The sequence below is a fragment of the Amblyraja radiata genome, chromosome 5 (genome assembly GCF_010909765.2).
Source record: "Amblyraja radiata isolate CabotCenter1 chromosome 5, sAmbRad1.1.pri, whole genome shotgun sequence".
NCBI classification, from domain to species: domain Eukaryota; kingdom Metazoa; phylum Chordata; class Chondrichthyes; order Rajiformes; family Rajidae; genus Amblyraja; species Amblyraja radiata.
This window is the reverse complement of record NC_045960.1, coordinates 4,991,225-5,017,081: the sequence shown is the minus strand read 5'-3', so window position 1 is coordinate 5,017,081 and position 25,857 is coordinate 4,991,225. Positions and strand designations below refer to the sequence as shown.

General features: G+C 47.1%; 1 protein-coding gene across 1 annotated transcript in view; it reads right to left on the bottom strand.

Moving 5' to 3' along the window:
• Positions 1 to 1,173: 1,173 nt before the first annotated feature.
• The window catches only part of polr1b (RNA polymerase I subunit B), a 57,305-nt gene continuing 32,621 nt past the window's right edge, over positions 1,174 to 25,857 (bottom strand). The window contains exons 9-15 of the mRNA XM_033020540.1: positions 24,507 to 24,788; positions 20,717 to 20,850; positions 18,721 to 18,891; positions 15,815 to 15,971; positions 13,435 to 13,631; positions 4,498 to 4,751; positions 1,174 to 2,713 (exon numbers count right to left, since the gene is read on the bottom strand). Coding sequence (XP_032876431.1) covers positions 1,831 to 2,713; positions 4,498 to 4,751; positions 13,435 to 13,631; positions 15,815 to 15,971; positions 18,721 to 18,891; positions 20,717 to 20,850; positions 24,507 to 24,788 — 2,078 coding nt within the window. The 3' untranslated portion in view covers positions 1,174 to 1,830. The remainder of the gene's footprint in view (positions 2,714 to 4,497; positions 4,752 to 13,434; positions 13,632 to 15,814; positions 15,972 to 18,720; positions 18,892 to 20,716; positions 20,851 to 24,506; positions 24,789 to 25,857) is intronic.

Below are 25,857 nucleotides of genomic sequence, written 5' to 3'. Positions count from 1 at the left end.
CCTGGCACGAGGGTTGTCCTATTACCGGCGGCTGTAGAGGCTAGATCTATATGTGTTGGGGTTTAGAGTAATGAGGGGTGATGTCTACAGGAACAGAAGATCTTCAGGGATCACGACTGTGTGGACAATGTTTCCACTCATGGGGAGAATCTCAAACAGCAGGCCTGGCAGTATCATCAAGGACCCACACCATCCTGGCAACACACTCATCTCCCTGCTACCTTCAGGTAGAAGGTACAGGAGCCTGAAGACTGCAACAACCATGTTCAGGAATAGCTACTTCCCCACAGCCATCAGGATATTAAACTCGGCTCGGACAAAACTCTGAACATTAATAGCCCATTATCTGTTTATTTGCACTTTATCAGTTTATTTATTCATGTGTGTATATATTTATATTATGGTATATGGACACACTGATCTGTTCTGTAGTCATGCCTATTATGTTCAGTTGTGCTGAAGCAAAGCAAGAATTTCATTGTCCTATCAGGGACACATGACAATAAACTCTCTTGAATCTTGAATCTGGTTCACCTGCTGCGGAACTGGGAACCCACCCGGCTTCAGTAAATTGTAAAATTGTCCCTAGTGTGTAGAATAGCGCTCGTGTACGGGGATGATCACTGGTCGGCGAGGACTCGGTGGGCTGAAGGGCCTGAATCAGCGCTGTTATCTACAGTCTAAAGTTTAGTTTAGAGAGGAAACAGGCCCTTCGGTCCACCGAGTTTGCACCTTAACACTGTCCCACACACACTAGGGACAATTTTACATTTATACCTAGCCAATTAACCTACAAACCTGTACGTGTTTGGAGTGTGGGAGGAAACGCCTCAAAAGATATCGCAGAAAACCAACACAGTCACGGGGAGAACGTACAAACTCCATACAGACAGCACCCGTAGTCGGGATCGAACCCGTGTCTCCGGCGCTGCAAGCGCTGTAAGGCAGCAACTCTACCGCTGCGCCACCATGCCGGGCTTCGTCACTGGGGATATCTAAAGAGGAGACGGATAAGTTTCTGAAAAATCGAGGTATTAAGGGCAAGGGGGGAACTGGCACAGAAGAGTTGAGGCTTGGGGCAGATCAGCCCTGAGGGATTAGGAAGGCCAAGACACAGGAACAGGTGGAGATGCAAGGTCGCAGGGACATTGAGGAAGGCTTTTGACAAGTAAATACTTCAAAATAAAAATGGCAGCACATTTTATTTGAAAACTAATGTTTCTTCCAGTCTGTCCACACCCTAACAACCCAGGGCACTCAAACCATAATCCAATGCACAGAGATGGCAGGGTGGGAAAGTTGTTGGAATGGTATTGTCGTTTCAATACATAATTCATTTTATAAAAGGCATCTTGGATAATACAATTGCTTTCATTTTGACCTGTAGCTTTAGCAGAAATAAAGCATGGATGCTGTCACCATGAGTCCACAGCAAGATTTGATTATGTCGTTTGTTTTTTTTAGCACAGTCCATGTTTCTCTGGATCTCATTTTTCCACCGAGCTACAAAAATACTTTTTTTAAAAACCATCCCATTGCCAGCTCTACCAGTGGCACAGCCGGTAGATGTGTTCCCTCACAGCATGACAGACCCAGGTTCTATCCTGATCTGGGATGCTGTCTGCGCGGAGTTTGTATGTTCTCCCTGCCGGTGCTTGGCTTTCCTCCCACATCACAAGATACATGGGGGTGTGCAGGTTAATCGGCCCTCTGTAAACTTGCCCCTGGTGTGCAGGGAGCGGATGAAATGGGATTACGTGGAACGGTCGGCATGGACTCGATGTGCCGAAGGGGCCTGTTGTTTCCAAACTAAACGTGAGCCAGCGGTGGTCATCGCACGTTGAGTTGGACATTGATGTTCATGGCAGCCAGCTCGGCCACAAAGTAGCGGAAGACGTAGGGCAGGGAGATGACCTCGATGGTGTCGGACTGGTGGCAGACGGTGCACTGGTACTTGCGGTGGCGGGTGGCGGACCAGGACGGCGGTGGCTTCTCCAGCAGCGGTGAGAGCAGGCTGCCGCAGCCAACGCACACGCGGGCCAGCGAGCGGTCGGAGCAGTTGAAGAGACGGTCCTGGAGCAGGAAGGAGGTGCCGTGAGCCAGCAGGGCGTCGCGCTCCATCTCCCCAAAGCGAATGCCCCCCTGGACGTTCCTGCCCCCCAGGGGCTGGTTGGTCACCTTGTCCCTCGCCCCAGTGGTCCTCACCTGGAACTTGTCGGACACCATGTGGCGCAGGCGCTGGTAGTAGACCACCCCGATGAAGATGTCTGCCTCCAGCTCCAGCCCGCTAATGCCGCTGTAGAGCCTCTCCGTGCCGTAGTGGTTGTAGCCGGCTGCCCGCAGCATCTTGCCAAAGTGCTCCAGGGCCGAGTTCTCCTCGGAGAAGGTGAAGGGCGTGGCGTCGTGGCACAGGCCGTGCGCGGCAGCAGACTTGCCCGCCATGCTCTCGATCAGCATGCCGATGGTCATGCGGGAAGGGAAGCCGTGCGGGTTGAACAGGATATCCGGCGCCATCCCGCTCTCCGTGAACGGCATGTCCTCCGCTGGCCACAGACGGCTCAAGATGCCCTTCTGCCCGTGCCGGCTGGCAAACTTATCCCCGATGGTGGGGTTGCGCGGGATCCTCAGGGTGATGCAGACCCGTTTAAACAGCGCTGTCCCACTGTCGTTGCCGCACACCTTGATGTTATCCACCACGCCGCTCTCCTTGTTCCTGCAGAACAAATACACGTTTAAACCACACGCACTCCCCAACCTACGTACGGGCATACGGTGGCGCAGTGGTAGAGTCGCTGCCTCACAGCGCCACAGACCCAGGTTCCATCCTGACTACGGGTGCTGTCTGTATGGAGTTTGCACGTTCTCCCCATGACCGGGTGGGTTTTCTCCGGGTGCTCCGGTTCCCTCCCGTACTCAAAGACGTGCAGGATTGTAGGCTAATTGGCTTCGGTAAAGATTGTCAATTATCCCTATTGTGTGTATAGGATAATGTCAGTGTGCAGGGATCGCTGGTCAGCGCGAACTCGGTGGGCCTGTTTCTGCACCGTATCTCTAAACTAATACTAAAAGAAGCAGTCGGAAGAAGGGTTTCTCCAACAGGAAGATCCGTGAGATCCTCTTTCGTTGTATTTCTAAACTGAACTAAAATAGGTGACTTACATAGACTCGCACCGATGCATGACGTTTTTTAAGCCGCCGCGTTATTTCCAGGTTGTGCGTCTCCGAAGCGGTACACCGCTGCCATCGCATGCGGCCGTTTCCACAAGCCAGTCGGCTGGTCTCGTGTTGCTCCCCCTGTGGGCTCCACGTCGGAGCACCCCTATTTAGTTTATTTCTTAGTTTAGAGATATAGTGAGAAAACAGGCCCTTCGGCCCCTCCGTGTCTGCACCGACCAGCGACCCCTGCACATTACCACTACCCTACACACAAGAGGGACAATTTACATATATACCAAGCAATTCATCTACAAACCCGTACGGCTTTGGAGTGTGGGAGGAAACCGAAGATCTCGGAGAAAATCCACGCAGGTCACGGGTAGAACGTACAAACTCGTGGTCGGGATCGAACCTGTGTCTCTGGCGCAGCAAGCGCTGTAAGGCAGCAACTCTACCGCTGCGCCACCATGCCCGCCCTCATCTCCACAGAGTTCCCACATGGTTCTCCACCTTACACAACATCTGACTTAAGCAAGGATCCACAGGATGTAACCCTTATGTAAGTCGGGCAACACCTGTAATTGTAATCCAGTCTTTTCGCAGCCCAGATGAAAGGTCCTAACCCAAAACCAATTGCAATCCACTGAGTTGAGATGAAGAATCCCTGTCCAAAACATCTCCCTGCACAGATGCTGCCTGATCTGCCGGGTTTCTCCAGCAGATTGTTTGTTTCTCATTGTCTTTACAGTTTGTGTCCAAAGTTAGTTTTGTTTTAACACACATGTAAATATATCATGAAGTGTTCAGAAGGAACAAATAAAGCGTTTCTATTGACCCTGCCAGATATAGAAAAGTGTCAGCTTCTGGTGGGAAAGGAAACGAGCCCAAATAAATGAACTCAGATCAATTTTGCAAACATAGAGTTTTGACGTTAGAGATCCAGGGTGGTTACAGGCCCTTCGGCCCACCGCGTATGTACCGACCAGCGATCACCCTGTACATTAGCACTATCCGACACACTAGGGACAATTTACTGGTGCCTTATTTGCCACACATAGAACTGCAGAGTGAAACTATTTTTGAAATATACTACGCATGTTTTGACGACAATTTACAGAAGCCAATTAACATACAAACCCGCACGTCTTTGGGATGTGGGAATAAACGGAAGCACACAGAGAAAATCCACGTGGCCACAGGGAGAAGGTACAAACTCCGCACAGACAGCACCCGTAGTCGGGAACGAAGGGGGGGTCTCCGACGCTGTGAGGCAGCAACTCTACCACTGCGCCACCGTTCCGCCATAATTCGTTGGGTATTTGCAGTGAATAGACGACTCACTTGTAGTAGCTGACAAAACCATCCCCAGTGTTAAGGTTGACGTAACCATAATACGGATCACCGTACTCCAGTACAGCCCCGACTGGTGGCAATCCATCATCATCTAGTTTGTGTGCGACTCGCTTTTGATCGGCCGCTACGCCGAACACAATGTTCCCGTTGCTTTGCTTAACCTGCTGGTCAAGGTCGATTATTTCCGTCTTATAGACACTTCCCTGGGCAAAGCCTCGCTCCCAGGATGCCTTGTTGATAATCTTTTAAATTAAAAAAAAACATGTGCCATTAGAACCAAAAAGGCTTAATACAAATGTCCCCCAAAGCAAATCTGCATCCAATGGAAACATACTTTTTCCCTGACATGTTTAGAATATAATGAAGATCACTTGAAAACAAATATGCTTTTTTAAAAAAATTAATTGCACTAATTGGGGTAAGCAGTTATGGAGGAATGGGAACAAACAACACACAGAGTGCTGGAGTAGCTCAGCGGGTCAGGTAGCATCCCTGGAAAACATGTAGGTGACGTTTCACAGTGCTGGAGTAACTCAGCGGGTCAGGCAGCATCTGTGGAGAACATGGATAGGTGATGTTTGGGTCGACTTCTTCAGACTGGAGAAGGATCCCGACCCAAAATGTCACATTTCCATGTTCTCCAGAGATACTGCCTGACCCGCTGAGTGGCTCCAGCACTCTGTGAAACGTCACCTACATGTAAACCAGCATCTGCAGTCCCTTGCATCGACATGGAGTGACATTCCCTTTCTACTCTCAAAAACGGAAGGGACGTCACGACCGCGGTGCCACAGGTGCTGTCGCCGAGGGAGGACGGACGGAGCCGCGGCTCGAGAGACTCGAGAGACTAACAGAGACTAACAGAGGCAAAGAGGTTTGCCACACACTGCAAGGGAGCAGTGGACCAGATAGGAAGAGCGGAAGGAATTACCACTAGACAGCCAAACCAGTAGGTAATTTACGGCTGGGGTGAGTACTTTCCCATTTATAGGAGGTAGGATTATATAAATAAGGGGTGTATCAATACAGTAGGGGATTCTTAAATAGGACCAGTTAATTACTTATATAAGATGGGCGGTCAGGAGATGTGCCAATACTGCGAGATGTGGGAATTTGTCGACACCATTGATGTAGAAGATCCCTACAGCTGCAGTAAGTGTTTGAGGCTAGAGGAACTCCAGCTCCGCATTGATGAGCTGGAGACCCAACTTCATACGCTGCGGTACATCAGGGAGGGGGAGTATTACCTGGATGTTTTGTGCCAGGGGATGGTCACACCGACCAGTTTAACTAATTCAGTAGGCAGTGAGCAAGGAAAGGAAGGTGTGGCCATAAGCGAGGCAGGTAGGGGGAACCAGGAGGAGATGCGGCAGGAGCCACAGCCCTTGTCCCTGACGAGCATGACCGAGGCTCTTACTCAATGTAAGGACGGGATCAGGGGCTGTGGGAGGGATGAGCAACCTGGCTGCAGCACCGTGGATCAGGAGGCCATTCAAGAGGGGGGAGTTAGAAGAAATGCCGTAGTGATAGGGGATAGTATTATTCGGGGGGTAGATAAGGTTCTCTGCGGCCAGCAGAACATGTCCCGAAGGCTGTGTTGCCTACCCGGTGCTAGGGTTAAGGATATCTCTGCGATGCTGGAGAGAAATTTGCAGTGGGAGGGGGAGGATCCAGTGGTCGTGGTCCATGTGGGGACCAATGACATAGGAAGGACGAGGAAGGAGGATCTGCTGAAGGAGTTTGAGCAGTTAGGGAATAAATTAAAAAGCAGAACCTCGAGGGTACTGATCTCCGGATTGCTACCTGAGCCACGGGCCAAATCGGCGAGGGTACGTAAAATTAAAAAGCTAAATGCGTGGCTCAAAGACTGGTGTGGGAATAATGGGTTTGGTTTCTTGGGCCACTGGCACCAGTACTGGGACAGGGGGGATCTGTTCTGTAAGGACGGACTTCACCTGAACGGTGCTGGGACTGGGGTCCTGGCAAATCATATAACTAGGGCAGTAGAGAGGTCTTTAAACTAAGTAGCGGGGGGGAGGTATCAAGGGGGGTAATAACGGCAGGGGTAGAGGAAATAGAGCAGGGTATCAGTGGGGAAGCGGTAAGTCAAAATGAGACAGGAGACAGAATGTGTGAAGATAAAGCTCTAGATGTAAAAGGGGCAAAAACGGTAAGGAAGGGTAGTAAAAATCATCTGAAAGTGCTTTATCTAAATGCACGGAGTATTCGTAATAAGATAAATGAATTAACGGTGCAATTAAGTATATATAGTTATGATATCGTGGCCATTACGGAGACATGGCTGCAAGGGGATCAGGACTGGGAGTTATATATAGAGGGGTACTCGACAATTAGGAAAGATAGACAGGAAAGAAAGGGAGGAGGGGTGGCCCTTTTAATAAGGGAGGGAATAACGGCAATAGAGAGGAAGGATATTGCGTTGAAGGATCAGGATAGTGAAACAGCTTGGGTACAGATAGAGAATAATAAGGGGAAAAAAACACTAGTGGGTGTAATTTATAGACCTCCAAATAGCTGTGACGCTGTTAGTCAGAACATAAATCTGCAAATAGTTGACGCATGTAAAAAGGGAACTGCTGTAATCATGGGGGACTTCAATTTTCATATTAATTGGGCAAACCAAACTGGGCAGGGTAGACTAGAGGAAGAGTTTATAGAATGTATTAGAGACGGGTTCCTAGAACAGTATGTCACAGAACCGACAAGGGGGGAGGCAATCTTGGATCTGGTCCTGTGTAATGAAGCAGGATTAATTAAAAATGTCATAGTTAGGGACTCGTTGGGAACAAGTGACCACAATATGGTCGAATTCCATATTCAAATAGAAGGGGAGCAGGTTGAAACTCAGGCTAGGGTGCTTAGTCTAAATAAGGGGGATTATGAAGGTATGAGGACTGAGCTGATCAAAGTTGACTGGGATAGCAGACTCAAGAATAAGACGGTACATGAGCAGTGGTGTACGTTTAAGGGTATACTGTATAACCTTCAAGAAAAATTTATTCCTATGAAGAAAAAAAGGGGTAAGGGTAAGAACAGTCAGCCATGGCTCAGTAAAACTATAAAGGATAGTATTCGGCTGAAGGCAAGGGCATATAAGGTAGCCAGAGATAGTGGGAGGGTAGAGGATTGGGAAGCATTTAAAGGTCAGCAAAAAATAACTAAGAGATTAATTAAGACGGGGAAAATAGACTATGAAAGGAATTTAGCGAACAACATAAAAACTAATAGTAAGAGTTTTTATAGCTATATAAAAAGAAAAAGGGTGGCTAAGGTGAACGTTGGTCCATTGGAGGGTGAGACTGGAGAGTTGTTGGTGGGGAACATGGAAATGGCAAAGGCATTAAACGAGTATTTTGTATCAGTCTTCACCATAGAAGACACAAAAAATATTCCAACGCTGGATAAACAGGGGGCGGTAGGAATGGAGGAGCTAAATACTATTAAGATCACCAAGGAGGTGGTATTAGGGAAATTAATGAGACTGAAGGAGGATAAATCCCCTGGGCCTGATGGATTACATCCAAGGGTCTTGAGGGAGATAGCGGTGGGGATCGTGGATGCATTGGTGATAATTTTCCAAAACTACCTGGAGGCAGGAACGGTCCCAGTGGATTGGAAAATGGCCAATGTAACACCTATATTTAAAAAAGGAAGTAAACAGAAGGCGGGTAACTATAGACCGGTTAGTCTAACATCGGTGGTGGGTAAAATGTTAGAGACAATTATTAAAGAAACACTAACGGGGCACTTGGATAAACATGACTTCATCGGACAGAACCAGCATGGTTTTGTGAAGGGGAAGTCCTGTTTAACGAATCTGCTCGAATTCTTTGAGGAAGTAACAACCCGGGTGGATAAAGGGGAACCGGTGGATGTGGTATACTTGGACTTCCAAAAGGCTTTTGACAAGGTGCCACATAAGAGACTATTGCTAAAAATAAAAAATTATGGGATTGGGGGTAATATATTAGCATGGGTAGAGGATTGGCTAACAAATAGGAAGCAGAGAGTGGGGATAAATGGTTCATACTCGGGATGGCAACCGGTAACTAGCGGGGTTCCGCAAGGGTTGGTGCTGGGACCCCAGTTGTTCACAATTTATATAAATGATTTGGAGGAGGGAACCAAGTGTAATATATCAAAATTTGCGGACGATACAAAAATGGGAGGAAAAGTAGGGGATGAGGAGGATAGGAAGAGTCTGCAAAAGGATATAGATAAGCTAGGTGAGTGGGCAACAACTTGGCAGATGAAATTTAATACTAATAAATGTGAAGTCATTCACTTTGGGAAAAAAAATGATGGGGCAAGTTATTTTCTAAATGAGGAGGAGCTGCGTTGTAATGCAACGCAAAGGGATCTAGGGGTATTAGTACATGAATCACTAAAAGTTAGTATGCAGGTGCAGCAAGCAATCAGGAAGGCCAATGGAGTTTTGGCCTTTATTGCTAGGGGGATTGAGTATAAAAACACGGAGGTCTTGCTGCAGCTGTACACAGTATTAGTGAGACCACATTTGGAATACTGTGTACAGTTCTGGGGTCCATACTTAAGAAAGGATGTACTAGCCCTGGAGGCAGTGCAGCGAAGGTTTACAAGATTAATTCCTGCAATGAGGGGATTGACATATGAGGAAAGGTTAAGTAGGCTGGAACTCTACTCTTTGGAGTTTAGAAGAATGAGAGGCGATCTCATTGAAACATATAAGATCGTGAGGGGCCTTGATCGGGTGGATGCACCGAGGATGTTCCCAATGATCGGGGAAACTAGAACTAGAGGACATAGTTGCAGAATAAGGGGGGGCTCTTTTAAAACTGAGATGAGGAAGAACTTCTTCACCCAGAGGGTGGTTAATTTATGGAATTCACTGCCCCAGGGAGCAGTGGAAGCAGAAACTTTAAATATATTTAAGACTAAAATAGATGGTTTTTTAGCTGCCAAGGGGATAAGGGGCTACGGGGAGAGGGCAGGGATATGGACCTAGGTATGGTTAGTATAGTAAGACCTGAGTGATCTCCTGGACAAGTGTCGATCGCCTGGATTGGGGTCGGAGAGGAATTTCCCGGATTTTTTTCCCGAATTGGACCTGGGTTTTTATCCGGTTTTTTGCCTCCCCCAGGAGATCACGAGGTTCTTGGGGTGGAGAGGGGTGATAGCGGTATAAAGGGGAGGGTAGTGTCTTGTGTTCTGTGTCTTGTGTCTACTGTTTGTGGGTAAGTGTGTCTGTTTAGTGTTCAGCCATGAGCGAATGGCGGTGCGGGCTCGACGGACCTGGTGGTCTACTCTCGCACCTACTTTCTATGTTTCTATGTTTCTATGAACACACCAGACAGGTCAGGGATAAAGTTGTGGAGAAGTTTAAAGCAGGGTTAGGTTATAAAAAAATATCCCAAGCTTTGAACATCTCACAGAGCACTGTTCAATCCATCATCCGAAAATGGAAAGAGTATGGCACAACTGCAAACCTACCAAGACATGGCCGTCCACCTAAACTGACAGGCCGGGCAAGGAGAGCATTGATCAGAGAAGCAGCCAAGAGACCCGTGGTAACTCTGGAGGAGCTGCAGAGATCCACAGCTCAGGTGGGAGAATCTGTCCACAGGACAACTATTAGTCGTGCACTCCACAAATCGGGCCTTTATGGAAGAGTGGCAAGAAGAAAGCCATCGTTGAAAAAAAGCCAAAAGAAGTCCCGTTTGCAGTTTGCCACAAGCCATGTGGGGGACACAGCAAACATGTGGAGGAAGGTGCTCTGGTCAGATGAGACCAAAATTGAAGTTTTTGGCCTAAATGCAAAACGCTATGTGTGGCGGAAAACTAACACTGCACATCACCCTGAACACACCATCCCCACTGTGAAACATGGTGGTGGCAGCATCATGCTGTGGGGATGCTTTTCTTCAGCAGGGAAAGGGAAGCTGGTCAGAGTTGATGGGAAGATGGATGGAGCCAAATACAGGGCAATCTTGGAAGAAAACCTGTTAGAGTCTGCAAATGACTTGAGACTGGGGCGGAGGTTCACCTTCCAGCAGGACAACGACCCTAAACATACAGCCAGAGCTACAATGGAATGGTTTAGATCAAAGCATATTCATGTGTTAGAATGGCCCAGTCAAAGTCCAGACCTAAATCCAATTGAGAATCTCTGGCAAGACTTGAAAATTCCTGTTCACAGACGCTCTCCATCCAATCTGACTGAGCTTGAGCTATTTTGCAAAGAAGAATGGGCAAAAATTTCAGTCTCTAGATGTGCAAAGCTGGTAGAGACATACCCCAAAAGACTTGCAGCTGTAATTGCAGCGAAAGGTGGTTCCACAAAGTATTGACTCAGGGGGGCTGAATACCTTTGCACGCCACACTTTTCAGTTTTTTATTTGTAAAAAAATTTGAAAACCATGTATCATTTTCCTTCCACTTCACAATTATGCACCACTTTGTGTTGGTCTATCACATAAAATCCCAATAAAATACATTTATGTTTATGGTTGTAACGTGACAAAATGTGGAAATGTTCAAGGGGTATGAAAACTTTTGCAAGCCACTGTATATATATATATTATATACACACACACATACATCATAAGTGATATGAGAAGAATTAGACCATTCGACCCATCAAGCCTCCTTCCTAAAAGAACGTCCTTTAATTCTGAGACTATGTCCTAGACTCTCCAACTAGTGGAAACATTCTCTCCACATCCACTCTATCCAAGCCTTTCACTATTCTGTAAGTTTCAATGAGGTCACCGCTCATTCTTCTAAACTCCAGCGAGTACAGGCCCAGTGCCGACAAATGCTCATCATAGGTTAACCTACTCATTCCTGGGACCATTCTTCCAAATCTCCTCTGGACCCTCTCCAGAGCCAGCACATCTTTCCTCAGATATGGTGCCCAAAATTGCTCTCAATATTCCTAATGTGGCCTGACCAGCGCCTTATAAAGCCTCAACATTACATCCCTGTTTTTGTATACAAGTCCTCTTGAAATAAATGCTAGCATTGAGTTTGCTTTCTTTACTACTGATTCAATTTGCAGATTAGCTTTTTGGGAATCCTGCACCAGCACTCCCAAGTCCCTTTGCACCTCTGATTTCTGGATTCTATCCCATTTAGAAAATAGTCCATGCCTTTATTTCTACTATTAAAATGCATGACTCCACACTTTGCTACACTATATTCCATCTGCCACTTCTCTGCCCACTCTCCCAACCTGTCCAAGTCCTTCTGCAGAGTCCCTGCTTTCTCTACATTACCTGCCCCTCCACCTATTTTCGTATCATCCGCAAACTTGGCCACAAAGCCTTCAAACCCCTCATCCAAATCATTAATATACAACGTGAAAAGCAGCTGCCCCAGCACTGACCCCTGCGGAACTGCGCTAGTCACAGTCAGCTAACCAGAAAAAGCCCCCTTTATTGCCACTCTTTGCCTTCTGCCATCCAGCCAACCTGCTATCCATGCTGGTATCTGCCCTTTGATACCGTGGGCTCTCATCTTCCTTAGCAGCCTCACGTGTGGCATCTTATCAAAGGCTTTCTGAAAATCTAAGTAAACGACATCTACTGACTCTCCTTTGTCTGTCCTGCTATTTACTTCATCAATGAATTCTAGCAAATTTGTCAAGCAAGACCTCCCCTTCACAAAGCCATGCTGGTTGGCCTATTTTATCGTGAACTAAGTACCCTGTAACCTCATCCTTTATAATGGACTCTAAAATCTTACCATCCACACGTCAGACTAACCGGCCTGTAGTTCCCACTATTCTGCTTTGCTCCCTTCTTGTACAGCGGGGTAATCTTGGTAATTTTCCAACATCTGGGACCAGTCCTGACTCTAGTGATTCCTGAAACATCACCATCAACGCCTCCACAATCTCTAAAGCCACCTCTTTCAGAACCCTAGGGTGTAGTCCATCCGGTCCAGGTGACTTATCCACCTCCAGCCCTTTCAGCTTCCCAAGCACCTTCTCCCTAGTAATAGCCACTCCACTAACTTCCACCCCCCGACTCTCTTCAATTTCAGGCACGTTGCTGGTGTCTTCCACTGTGAAGACTGATGCAAAAAAGTCATTCAAGTCCTCTGCCATTTCTTTATTCCCCATTCTCACTTCTCCTGCATCATTCTCCAGCGGCCCAACGTCCACTCTTGCCTCTTTATATAACGGAATAAATTCTTGCTATCCTCTTTTATATTATTGGCTAGCTTTCCTTCGTAGCTTCCTAGCTTACTTTTCTCCCCGTATTGTCTTTTCAGTTACCTTCTGGTGTTCTTTAAAAGCTTCCCAATCCTCTGGCTTCCCACTAATCTTTGCAATGTTATACGTCTTCTCTTTTAGTTTTATACTATCCTTGACTTCTCTTGTCAGCCACGGCCACCTCATTCTCCCCCTAGAATCTTTCTTCCTCTTTGGAATGAAAACATATATATATATATATACACACACACACACACACACATATATATGCATATATATATATATATATGTGTGTGTGTATGTATATGTGCATATATATATATATACATATATATATATGCATATATATATACACACACACATATATATATATATATATATATATATACACACACACACACACACATATATATATACACACACATATGCATATACACATATGCATATACACATATATACACACACACACACACATATGCATATATATCTCACACACACACATATATACACATAAAATCAAACAACCAATAATAGTCTAGGTGGTCCTGAGCTTATTTGGAGTTTGTAGTGTTGCCTGTTCCATTTATAGCAGAATTAGTTGCAAAGATAAGTTTTTAAAGTACACTACCTCACCAAAGCTAGCTGCTAATCGACCAGTGAATTAATTTCCACTTGCTAAACCAGCTATCCAAGTCCAAGTACATACGTACCATAGCATCTTCCATATCATATCCAGTGTAGGATATGACAGCCACGACAGCATTGGTTCCTATGGGGTAGTTGTCCATATTATAAAAGTCATACATATGCGGCCGAACCAGTGGACTCTGTGGAGTTTGGAGACGATACAGTTTGCTATCCGATCTGTCTGGGAAAGTGTACAATGGAAACCCCATTGTCTGCTTCCCTAGAAGGAAGATGGATAGAAGTAAATAATCTGTTGGGTTGCAATACAAAATCAAAAGGTCATCAACACATCATATAATTATTTGATAGACATGTATATATGGATTAGTGAATTTCTGATTGCTGATATTTTGCAGGAAACAGCCTTAACCAAAACAAAACGACAGGATCGCCAAGATTACTGAATGGTGGAAGCCATTCAGCCCATCATGTCCACTCTAGGGTAGACAAAAATGCTGGAGAAACTCAGCGGTTGCGGCAGAATCTATGGAGCGAAGGAAATAGGCGACGTTTCGGGCCGAAACTCCAGTCCTTCACAGAACATGGGCGCAGCGGTAGAGTTGCTGCCTTACAGTGCCAGAGACCCAGGTTCGATCCTGACTGTGGGTGCTTGTCTGTACGGAGTTTGTACGTTCTCCCCGTGACATGCAGGACCTGTGGGCCTTCCCCGGGTGCTCCAGTTTCCTCCCACTCTCCAAAGACTTACAGGTTTGTAGGTTAATTCACTTTGTAAAATTGTAAATTGCCCCGAGTGTGTGTCGGATAGTGCTCGTGTGCGGGGATCGCTGGTCAGTGCGGACTCGGTGGGCCGAAGGGCCTGTTTCCGTGATGTATCTGCAAACTAAACTAAAAGCAGTCAGAAGAAGGGGTTCTGTGAGACTCTCTCTCATTGCTCTCCCTCAGTAATCTCTTCTCCTGCCCTGCTCAGAGTCTGAACATGGGTCCTGTCCCAAAACGTTATCTTATCCCTTCCCTCCACACATGCAGCCTGACCCACTGAGTTACTCCAGCACTGTGTCTTACACAGGAGCAATCCAGCTAGTTTGCCTCCTGCACCCGCCGCCCCCAGTCCTGCAATTATTTCCCTTTCAAGTACACTCACAAAGGGTGGTGGGTGTATGGAACGAGCTGCCGGAGGAGGTAGTTGAGGCAGGTACTATCAAAACGTTTAAGAAACATTTCGGCAGGTACATGGATAGGACAGGTTTGGAGGGATACGGGCCAAACTCAGGCAGGTGGGACGAGTGTAGATGGAGCATGTTGGTCGGTGTGGGCAAGTTGGGTCGATGGGCCTGTTTCCATGCTCTGTGACTCTACATATTGGTCATCTATTGAATTCCAGGATTGAATTGTTCCGTGAACCTCACTCGCCTGCAGTGAATACCCAATGTTAAACACTCACTGTACAAACACACACCTCCATTTTGGCCCGAGCACCAATGTTCTTCATTTTGTTTTCTCTGATGTGAACCTCAACAGAGCAGCTTCTCCCTGTCCAGTCCCCAAGTCAAATGATCTTTCACAATGACTACCACCCGATAGATCCAACATCATCCCTATTGAAATGCTTTGAAAGAGATATCCCTGTGACCGCAAAGGTTTTCACCGGGTGCTCCGCATTCCAAAGTCTGTAGGATAATTGGCATCTATAAATTGTCCCTCCTTTGTAGGTTAGACTTAGTGTTCAGGTGGTCGCTGGTTTGTAGGTTAATCGGCCTCGGTAAAATTGTAAATTGTCCCGAGTAAGTTAGTGTGCAGGGATCGCTGGTCGGCGCGGACTCGGAAAGGCTGAAGGACCTGTTTCTGCGCTGTATCTCTGAACTAAACTAAACTCATCGAGTTGTCTTGTCTGCAGCACCACCACCCTTTTATTTTCTTGCTAATTCACTCACCAAACTCGGTGAAACTCTGCATAGAGTCATAGGGTGTGGAAACAGGCCCTTCGGCCCACCTTGCCCACAGCGGCCAACATGTCCCAGCTACACTAGGCCCACCTGGTCCATATCCCTCCAAACCTATCCTATCCATGTACCTGTCTAACTGCTTCTTAAACGTTGGGATAGTCCCAGCCTCAACTACCTCCTCTGGCAGCTTGTTCCATACACCCACCAACCTTTGTGTGAAAAAGTTACCCCTTAGATTCCTAATAAATCTTTTCCCCTTCACCTTAAACCTGTGTCCTCTGGTCCTCGATTCACCTACTCTGGGCAAGAGACTCTGTGCATCTACCCAATCTATTCCTCTCATGATTTTATACACCTTAATAAGATCACCCCTCATCCTCGTAAATCTTCTCTGTACCATTGCCCGCTTGAATTTCTCCAAATTTCTGACATTCACTCCACACGGGGGTTATAGTCAGTGCAAACAGCTTGTAACACAACACCTTCCATTTTAACTCACCCATCTGACACTGGTACATGTTCCTGGGACTTTGGTTGTGATCTGAGTAGGGGATGAAACTAGCCACAACACTCAGCATGCTGTGGGGAAAAAGCTCCTGATGGCTCGTTATTCCAGGCAGGATGTCTGCCTCAGTGATGGCAATGTTCATGTACAGCTGCAGGATCAACAATATGTCAGAAGTGTTAGCATGCCCTCTTCCAATGTTATATACAATTCTATATTTAACATTACCATGTCATGATAACTGCAAAGTGCTCGCCTCAATGACTATCAGGCATTTTATCCCGTTTTATTTTCAGGCAAAAGATTGTGCGGCACAGTGGTGCAGCGGTAGAGTTGCTGCCGTCCAGACACACGATTCCATCCTGACTACGGGTGCTGTCTGCACGCAGTTTGTACGTTCTCCCTGTGACTGCATGGGTTTTCTCCGGCTACTCCGGTTTCCTCCCACATTCCAAAGAAGTGCAGGTTTCACAAGTTCCCAAGTTATAGCAGTAGAATTAGGCCTATCAGCCCATCGAGTCTACTCCGTCTGATCTCTGCCTCCTAACCCCATTTTCTTGCCTTCTCCAAATCAGATTCAGATTCAGATTCAATCTTTATTGTCAGTGTACAGTACAGTAGAGAGACAACAAAATGCAGCTAGCATCTCACCCAGAAGAGCGAACATAGAGTAATGGAACAGTAAAAATATATATATGTACATACAGTAGCAATAACCCTTGACACCCGTTCTAATCAAGAATTTGTCTATCTCTTGCCTTAAAAATATCCACTGACTTGGCCTCCACAGCCCTCTGTGGCAATGAGTTCCACAGATTAACTGAGTAGATTAATTGGCTTGTGTAAATTATCCTTAGCGTGTAGGGTAGTTCTAGTGTATGGGATGATTGCTAGCCGGCGGAGAATCCGTGGGCCAAAGGGTCGGCACAAGGCTGTGCCTCTAAAACAAAACTAAAATTAATCTAAAACAAAGTAGCCTTTGGCCGTTTACGTGGATCATTTAACCTTTATTTATTATCTTTTCATTTTGTTACTTCTGATTGGGTTACTTTAGTTGCGAGGATTGGAAGACTGTCGAGTTAGTATACTGGTTGTATACAAAAGGCTTGTATACAAAGCAGGGATGTTATGCTGAGGCTCTATAAGGTGCTGGTCAGTTAGTATAACAAATCAGTTAAAGCTAAGGATCACTAGAGTCAGGAGTGGTCCCAGATGACTGGACAATTGCCAATATTACCCCGCTGTACAAGAAGGGAGCAGAGCAGAATAGTGGGAACTACAGGCCGGTTAGTCTGGCTTCAGTGGATGATAAGATTTTAGAGTCCATTCTAAAGGATAAGGTTACGGAATACTTAGAAGGTCACGATAAAATAGGCTGAAGTCAGCATGGCTTTGTGAAGGGGAGGCCTTGCCTGACAAATTTTCTGGAATTCTTTGAAGAAGTAAATAGCAGGACAGACAAAGGAGAGTCAGTAGATGTTGTTTCCAGAAAGCCTTTGATCAGGTGCCACACATGAGGCTGCTATGGAAGATGAGAGCCCATGGTATCAAAGGGCAGATACCAGCATGGATAGCAGGTTGGCTGGATGGCAGAAGGCAAAGAGTGGCAATAAAGGGGGCTTTTTCTGGTTGGCTGCCTGTGACTAGCGCAGTTCCGCAGGGGTCAGTGCTGGGCCCGCTGCTCTTCACGTTGTATATTAATGATTTGGATGAGGGGATTGAAGGCTTTGTGGCCAAGTTTGCAGATGATGCGGAAATAGGTGGAGGGGCAGGTAGTGTAGAGAAAGCAGGGACTCTGCAGAAGGACTTGGACAGGTTGGGAGAGTGGGCAGAGAAGTGGCAGATGGAATATAGTGTAGCAAAGTGTGGAGTCATGCATTTTGGCAGTAGGAATAAAGGCGTAGACTTGTTTCTAAATGGGGAGAGAATCCAGAAATCGGAGGTGCAAAGGGACTTTTTAGAATTAGATTCCTTTATTGTCATTCAGACCTTTCGGTCTGAATGAAATTATGTTGCCTGCAGTCATACACAGAACCAATAAAAACAAAACATACAATAAACACAAATTAAACATCCACCACAGTGAGTTCACCAAGCACATCCTCACTGTGATGGAGGCAAAGTCTTAGTCTCCGTCTCTAACTTGGGAGTGTTGGTGCAGGATTCCCAAAAAGCTAATCTGCAAATTGAATCAGTAGTAAAGAAAGCAAACTCAATGCTAGCATTTATTTCAAGCGGGCTTGTAGACAAAGCGGGGATGTAATGTTGAGGCTCTATAAGGTGCTGGTCAATTTTGGGCACCATATCTGAGGAAGGATGTGCTGGCTCTGGAGAGGGTCCAGAGGAGGTTTACATGAATGATTCCAGGAATGAGTGGGTTAACATATGATGAGCGTTTGACGGCACTGGGCCTGTACTCGCTGGAGTTTAGAAGAACAATGGGGGACCTCATTGAAACGTACAGAAGAGTGAAAGGCTTGGATAGAGTGGATGTGGAGAGGATGTTTCCACTAGTTGGAGAGTCTAGGACTAGAGGTCATAGCCTCAGAATTAAAGGATGTTCTTTTAGGATGAGGAGGAATTTCTTTAGTCAGAGGGTGGTGAATCTGTGGAATTCTTTGCCACAGAAGGCAAGTTAGTGGATATTTTTAAGGCAGAGAGAGATAGATTCTTGATTAGTACGGATGTCAGAGGTAATGGGGAGAAGGCAGGAGAATGGGGTTAGGAGGGAGAGATAGATCAGCCATGATTGAATGGTGGAATAGACTTGATGGGCCAAATGGCTAAATTCTACTCCTATCACTTATGATCTTATGATCATCCCGCCCCCATTTGTTTTATCATTTTGTGAAGAATGAGTGAGGTTTACGTGGGAAACGCCGTTATAAGCAGTTTGTTACCTGTTCAAGTGTTCCAATAAGCTCTTCCTTTCCCAAGGCCAGGTTCCTGACTGGACGGATCATTCGGCACATGGTGGTGAAGAGGTACAATCCCGGGTAAATACCGGGCTTATCCATCATCGGAATCAGAACGATCTCTATCCAGGCTGGCACTTTCTTCATCTGTAGCACCTGCTCCACAAAATACACAACAGTTGTTCCAGGTGCGACAGAGGTTCACCTGCATCTCCTCCAACCTCATCTATTGCATCCGCTGCTCTAGGTGTCAGCTGCTCTACATCGGTGAGACCAAGTGTAGGCTTGGCGATCGCTTCGCCCAGCACCTCCGCTCGGACCGCAATAACCAACCTGATCTCCCGGTGGCTCAGCATTTCAACTCCCCCTCCCATTCTGAATCCGACCTTTCTGTCCTGGGCCTCCTCCATGGCCAGAGTGAGCACCATCGGAAAATGAAGCAGCACCTCATATTCCGCTTGGGCAGTTTGCACCCCAGCGGTATGAACATTGACTTCTCCAATTTCCGGTAGCCCTGGCTGTCTCCTCTCCTTCTCAGCTCTCCCTCAGCCCTCTGGCTCCTCCTCTTCCTTTCTTCTTCCCGCCCCCCCACCCTGCATCAGTCTGAAGAAGGGTTTCGGCCCAAAACGTTACCTATTTCCTTCGCACCATAGATGCTGCCTCACCCGCTGAGTTTCTCCAGCACTTTTGTCTACCCACAAAATACCATGCGTGTAATCTCCATTAGGATCCATGATCCATTCACTCCGATAGCAAAAATTACATAAATATATACAAACTTAAAGAGTTTGCATGCTAAAGGAAAAACGCAGACCAACTGGGGAACTGCAGGTACTGGTTTATACTGACGATAGACACAAAGTGCTGGAGTAACTCAGCGGGTCAGGCAGCATCGCTGGAGATAAAGGAATAGATAATGCTTCGGGTCGAGACCCTTCTTCAGACCGAAAGTAGAGGGGAGGGAACTGGAGATAAAGAAATGCAGGAACAAAGCGGTGCCGGCAACAGATGATCAAGGAAAGGTGGGCCCTATAGTGGCCCATTGTTGGACTGGAGGTAGTGCTGCTTTTGCCTTTTACAGTCAGCGCTAGGTTTATATAATATATTTGACCAATGCCGTGGATTCATGGAGATGAGGAGTAGCGCTTCTCACTTCATCTCCATATCACGGTGGCACAGCGGTAGAGAGCTGTTGCCTTACAGCGCCGGAGACCCGGGTTCCATCCCGACTACGGGCGCTGTCTGTATGGAGTTTGTACGTTCTCCCCGTGACCTGCGTGGGTTTTCTATGAGATCTTCGGTTTACTCCCACACTCCAAAGACGTACAGGTTTGTAGGTTAATTGTTAAGGTCAGTGTGAAGAAGGGTTTCGGCCCGAAACGTCACCTATTTCCTTCGCTCCATAGATGCTGCTGCACCCGCTGAGTTTCTCCAGCACTTTTGTGTAGGTTAATTGGTTTAGTGTATGTGTAAATTGTCCCTAGTATGTGTAGGATAGTGTTAATGTGCAGGGATCGCTGGTCAGTGCAGACTCGGTGGGCCCAATGGCCTGTTTCCGAGTTCTATCCCTAAACTACACTAAATAACTAAATCTCGGTACATGTGATAATAATGGTAAACTAACTAAAGTGAAGAGTTTTGCACATGGTTGGCACTGTGTTTAGTGAGAGTTTAGTTTAGATTAGAGATACAGTGCGGAAACAGGCCATTTTTTTGCTTTGGTAAAACTGTAAATTGTCCCTAGTGTGTAGGATAGTTCTAGTGTACGGGGTGATTGCCGGTCAGCATGGACTTGGTGGGCCAAAGGGCCTGTGTCTACGCTGTATCTCTAAAGTCTATCTATTTAAAAACTTACAACCAGAGAGTGGACAGGTTGTCAGCGTGTGTTGAGCAACAAACGGCTACTGTCTTCCACTGAAATACTTCCCCCTGGAAACCACCGCGTGAAACGGCTGAAAGAGGAAACAAAAGTGGTGCCTACCTTAAAGTTGCGCAGGGCATCGGCAATTCTAGGTCCTTTGTCTTTCTCGACCCAGCCCACCAGGGCACCGTTCAGCAGGACTGGGTAGCACTCAGAGTAGGGCCGACTGGGTGTGCCATCGATAGGGGTGACTCCTGCAGGACACACACACAAACACAGGAGCAGTTCAGGGCAGAGCCTTGACCAGCAAAGACAGTGCTCACATAGTGGCCCGCAGCAGCAGAGTCACTGCAACGGCAGCACCCTCTCAACGATCCCATGGTAGCGCTCCCCCATTGAACATAGCGCGGCACAGTGGCGCAGCTGGTACAGCTGCTGCCCCACTGCACCAGTGACCCCGTTTTAATCCGAAAATAAGGTGCTGTCTGTGTGGAGTTTGCACGTTCTCCCTATGACCGCGTGAGTTTCCGGAAGACGTGCGGGTTTGTAGGTTAATTGCCCCCTAGTGTGTAGGGAGTGGACGCGGAAATGGGATAACATAGAACTAGTGTGAACGGGTGATCGCTGGGCGAGGTGGACTTGGTGGCCTGAAGGGCCTGTTTCCGTGCCGTAGCTCTAAACTACACTAAACTAAACATACAAGGGGCACACATCCTTTCACACTACACAGCATGAAAACACACACACAAGACCGTGAGGGCAGGAAGCCGACAAGCCTGCCCCTTGCTCATCCCCTGAGACCAGAGTCGAGGGTCAAGGCCAGTAGGTGAGTGAACAGCGGTCCGGCATTCCGCAATCTCAAGGTGGACGGGTGAGGAGAGGGACGTTGGTTCGCTGGACAATCCAGACGTCCAAGGAAGGAGACGGCTGGAGGCCCCGCAGCAGCCTGGGGCTCGCCTGGATCGGGTACCGCTCCATAAGATCTAGAGAACGGACTGGACTTTGAAACTGCCGCCAAACATGGCGTGTAGGAAAGCACTGCAGATGCTGGTTTAAATCGAAGGTAGACACAAAATGCTGGAGTAACTCCAGTAATTGCGGGACAGGCAGCATCTCTGGAGAGAAGGAATGGGTGACGTTTCGGGTCGAGACCCTTCTTCAGACAGATGTCAGGGGAGTGGGCGATACAGAGTTAAAATGTAATCTGGTGGGAGAACTGGGAAGGGGAGGGATGGAGAGAGAGGGAAAGCAAGGGCTACTTGAAGTTAGAGAAGTCAATGTTCATACCGCTGGGGTGTAAGCTGCCCAAGCGAAATATGAGGTGCTGCTCCTACAATTTGCACTGGGCCTCACTCTGACAATGGAGGAGGCCCAGGACAGAAAGGTCAGTGTGGGAATGGGAGGGGGAGTTGAAGTGTTGAGTCACCGGGAGATCAGGTAGGTTTAGGCAGACTGAGCGGAGGTGTTCAGCGATAACGATCGCCGAGCCTGCGCTTGGTCTCGCCGATGTAGAGAAGCCCACACCTGGAACGGCGGATACAGTAGATGAGGTTGGAGGAGCCAAACATGGTGATTCTTGCATGCGATCTCAGTGGACCACTTACATACACAATACTTTACTGAACTGTATGCAAACAAAGAAGGGATTTCACTGTGCATTTGCACGTGGTAATAAAGCCCCATTGACACCTCTCCTTTATGCAAGGTGCCAAGAGGGTGGGGGTTCCAACGTACTCCAAGAGGGTGGGGGTTCCAACGTACTCAACATCCAGTTCCAAATCCAAAGAGGCATGATGATTTTGTACTTATTGGTGCCAGCTCCAGACTTGCTGACAATTATACTCTGTGTTGGCATGGCATCATTTGCCAAACCACAGGGACATAAGAAATAATGGCAGAAGAGGAAGGCTGCCTCATGGTGCCAGAGACCCGGGTTCCATCCTGACCATGGATGCTATCTGTACGGAGTTTGTACGTTCTCCCCGTGACCTGTGTTGGTTTTCTCTGTGTGCTCCGCTTTCCTCCCGCACTCCAAAGGTGTACTGGTTTGTAGATTAATTGGCTTTGGTAAAAATTCTGAATTGTCCCTAGTGTGTGGGATAGAGTGGGGCATCGCTGGTTGTCGTGGGCTCGGTGGGCCACACTGTCTCTCCTAAACTAAATAGGAACAGTAGTAGATCCAAAATCCTCTCACACATTTTCTACACATTTACAACCAGCTGAGGGAATTAGGTGGAAATTTCCACCATGTTTTTCATTAGATGTCAAACCTGGGTATACATCACTGGAACTTTAGTTTAGTTTAGAGATGCAGAATGGAAACAGGACCTTTGGCCCACCGAGTCCATGCCAACTAGCGATCACTCAAACACTAAGTCTATTCTACAAAGTAGGGACAATTTACAGAAGTCAATTAACCTACAAACATGCACGTCTTTGGAGTGTAGGAGGAAAGCGGAGCACCCGGATAAAACCCACGCAGGTCACGGGGAGAAGGTACAAACTCCGTACAGACAGCGCCCGTAGTCAGGATGGAACCTGGGTCTCTGGCGCTGTAAGGCCACCGTGCCACCCCACAATGCTACAGTCCACTTGGACGGAAGGATCAAGATTATTTTTTACATTTTATTTTTCAGGGTGTCAGCACTTTTAACCCAATCCTAACCTGCCCTGAAGAAGGTGACAATGGGCAGGTTAGGATTGGCCTCTCAAGTTCATCTGGCAGAGGGACTACTAGATGCTGTCGTGAAAGGCCTGGATAGAGTGGATGTGGAGAGGATGTTTCCACTAGTGGGAGAGTCTAGGACCAGGGGGCACAGCCTCAGAATAAAAGGACGTACCTTTAGAATTGAAATGAGAAATGTCTTTAGTCAGAGGGTGGTGAATCTGTGGAATTCATTGCCACAAACGGCCGTGGAGGCCAAGTCATTGGATATTTTTAAAGCGGAGATTGACAAATTCTTTAGAACGCGTGCCAAAGGTTTACGGGGAGAAGGCAGACAAATGGGCTTGAGAGGGAAAGATAGATCACCCACGATTGAATGGCAGAATAGACCCGATGGGTCAAATAGCCTAATTCTGTTCCTGTGACTTGTGAACTTATGTTTCGGGTCAGGACCCTTCTTCTGACCCGACCTGAAACGTCAACTACCCATGCCCTTTCGAGTGGCTGCCTAAGTTACTCCAGCACTTTGTGTCTTTTCTTTTGCAAACCAAAACCTGCAGTTCTTTGTGTTTCTTTCAGCAGATGGATGCTACGTGTAATTTCCAAGTTGACCGATTTACGAGAATGTTGCCAGGACTCGAGGACCTGAGCTGTGGAGATCGGGCAGGCTTGGACTTCATTCCTTGGAGTGCTGGAAGCCGATGGGTTATCTTAAAGAGGTGTATAACATAACGAGGGGAATGCACATAGTCTTTTGCCCAGAGTAGGGGAAATTAAAAACTAGGGTACATGGGTTTAGGTGAGGGAGAAATGATTTTATAGGAATAATTAACTCTCATGGTGGTGCAGCGGTAGAGTTGCGGCCTTACAGCGCTTTCAGCGCCAAAGACTCAGGTTCAATCCTGACTACGGGTGCTGTCTGTACAGAGTTTGTATGTTCTCCCCGTGACCACGTGGGTTTTCTCCGAGATCTTCGGTTTCCTCCCACACTCCAAAGACGTACAGGTTTGTAGGTTAATTGGCTTGGTGTAAATGTAAATTGTCCCTAATGTGTGCAGGGTAGTGTTAGTGTACGGGGATCGCTGTTCCCGCGCTGTATCTCTAAACTAAAATTAAAGGAATGCTCACGGTGTGTTTTACTCAGGGTAAAGGAATCAAGAACCAGAGGACATAGGTTGAAGGTAAGATGGGAAAGATACAGGGTGATTTCATTACAAGCATTACACAGGCAATAAAGGTACTTACCAAGTCCACAGAGCAGAGTGGGCAGGGTGACGGTACTGGATGTCTGGGTGACAATCTCACAGATAGCTGTCAGGTGGTTCATCAGGCCGCACGGCTCTCCATCCGGAGTGTGCACGGGGCACAGGAAGCCCCAGGACTCCGGCAGTAACCTGCGTACAGACGTGGTTCTCATCTTGGCAAAGGCCGCCCCTCTGTGCACGCAGCGGAAATGGGAAAGGTAGCGGATGAAGTTCAACTTGTCCGCCACGATACACAGACCAGAGTCCTGCAGCATTCCCAGACCTTGGATCAGGAAGGAATGACAGGTTGGAATGAATGAATGGTGTTCACTGCCCAGTGTTGAACTTATCGCAAGACACACACAATCCTGAGCCTGTGTTATATTACATCAAAGCCGCTTTAGTCACGTAGTCTGCTTTACAGTCTAGTCTGCTTCCCAGTAGTTTACAGCCTACTTTAGAATAGTTTAGTCACTCTGCATGGCAGATACCACACACAACTGGACCTCTCATCCAGACAGTTTGAGAAAGAATCCAAAGAATGCCATTTCAACTCTCACTGTGATGGTTTTCAACAAAAATCTTTTGGAATTACAACTTTTGTTACAAGTAACAATGAGGCTGCCATGCAGTGCAATGATCCCTAAACATTATTCCCATTACCCTGTGTCTGTACACTGTGGATTGCCTGACAACCAGATATCCAAGGAAAGGCAATGGCTGGAGGCCCTGCAGCAACCTGGGGCTCGCCTGGATCGGGCACTGCTCCATCAGACCTCGAGCACGGGCTGGATTATGATAATGGCACCTCTTGCATGTGGTCCCAGTGGACTATTTCCGTACACTTTGCTAATCGGGGATTGTGCTGAGTTATGGCAATACTCACTGGACTGGACTGGACGGAAGCAACGAATTTCACTCTGCCTTTGCACATATGACAATAAAGAACCAGAGGATTGCTGAACAATCGGGTGCTGAATGTTTGGTATTTTCCCACATGTATGGAGTATTGCATTGGTTTAAGTGAAGTAACACAAGGCTTATGCAACATCGTGTCATTTCTGACCACAGCTATGAAAATATATACACATTTGTAAATTAGATTTAGTTGAATTTGCCACAGTAAATTCAATATACTGTAACTATTAACTTGCCAGCAGTGTCAAGCAGTGGACATGATGCATTTAGAACAAAGGAAGGGGCTCGACCCGAAACGTCACCCATTCCTTCTCTCCGGAGATGCCGCCTGTCCCGCTGAGTTACTCCAGTATGTTGTGTCTATCTTCGGTTTAAACCAGCATCTGCAGTTCCTTCCTGCACAGTATAACAAAGGAGTTGTGTGGGAAGGAACT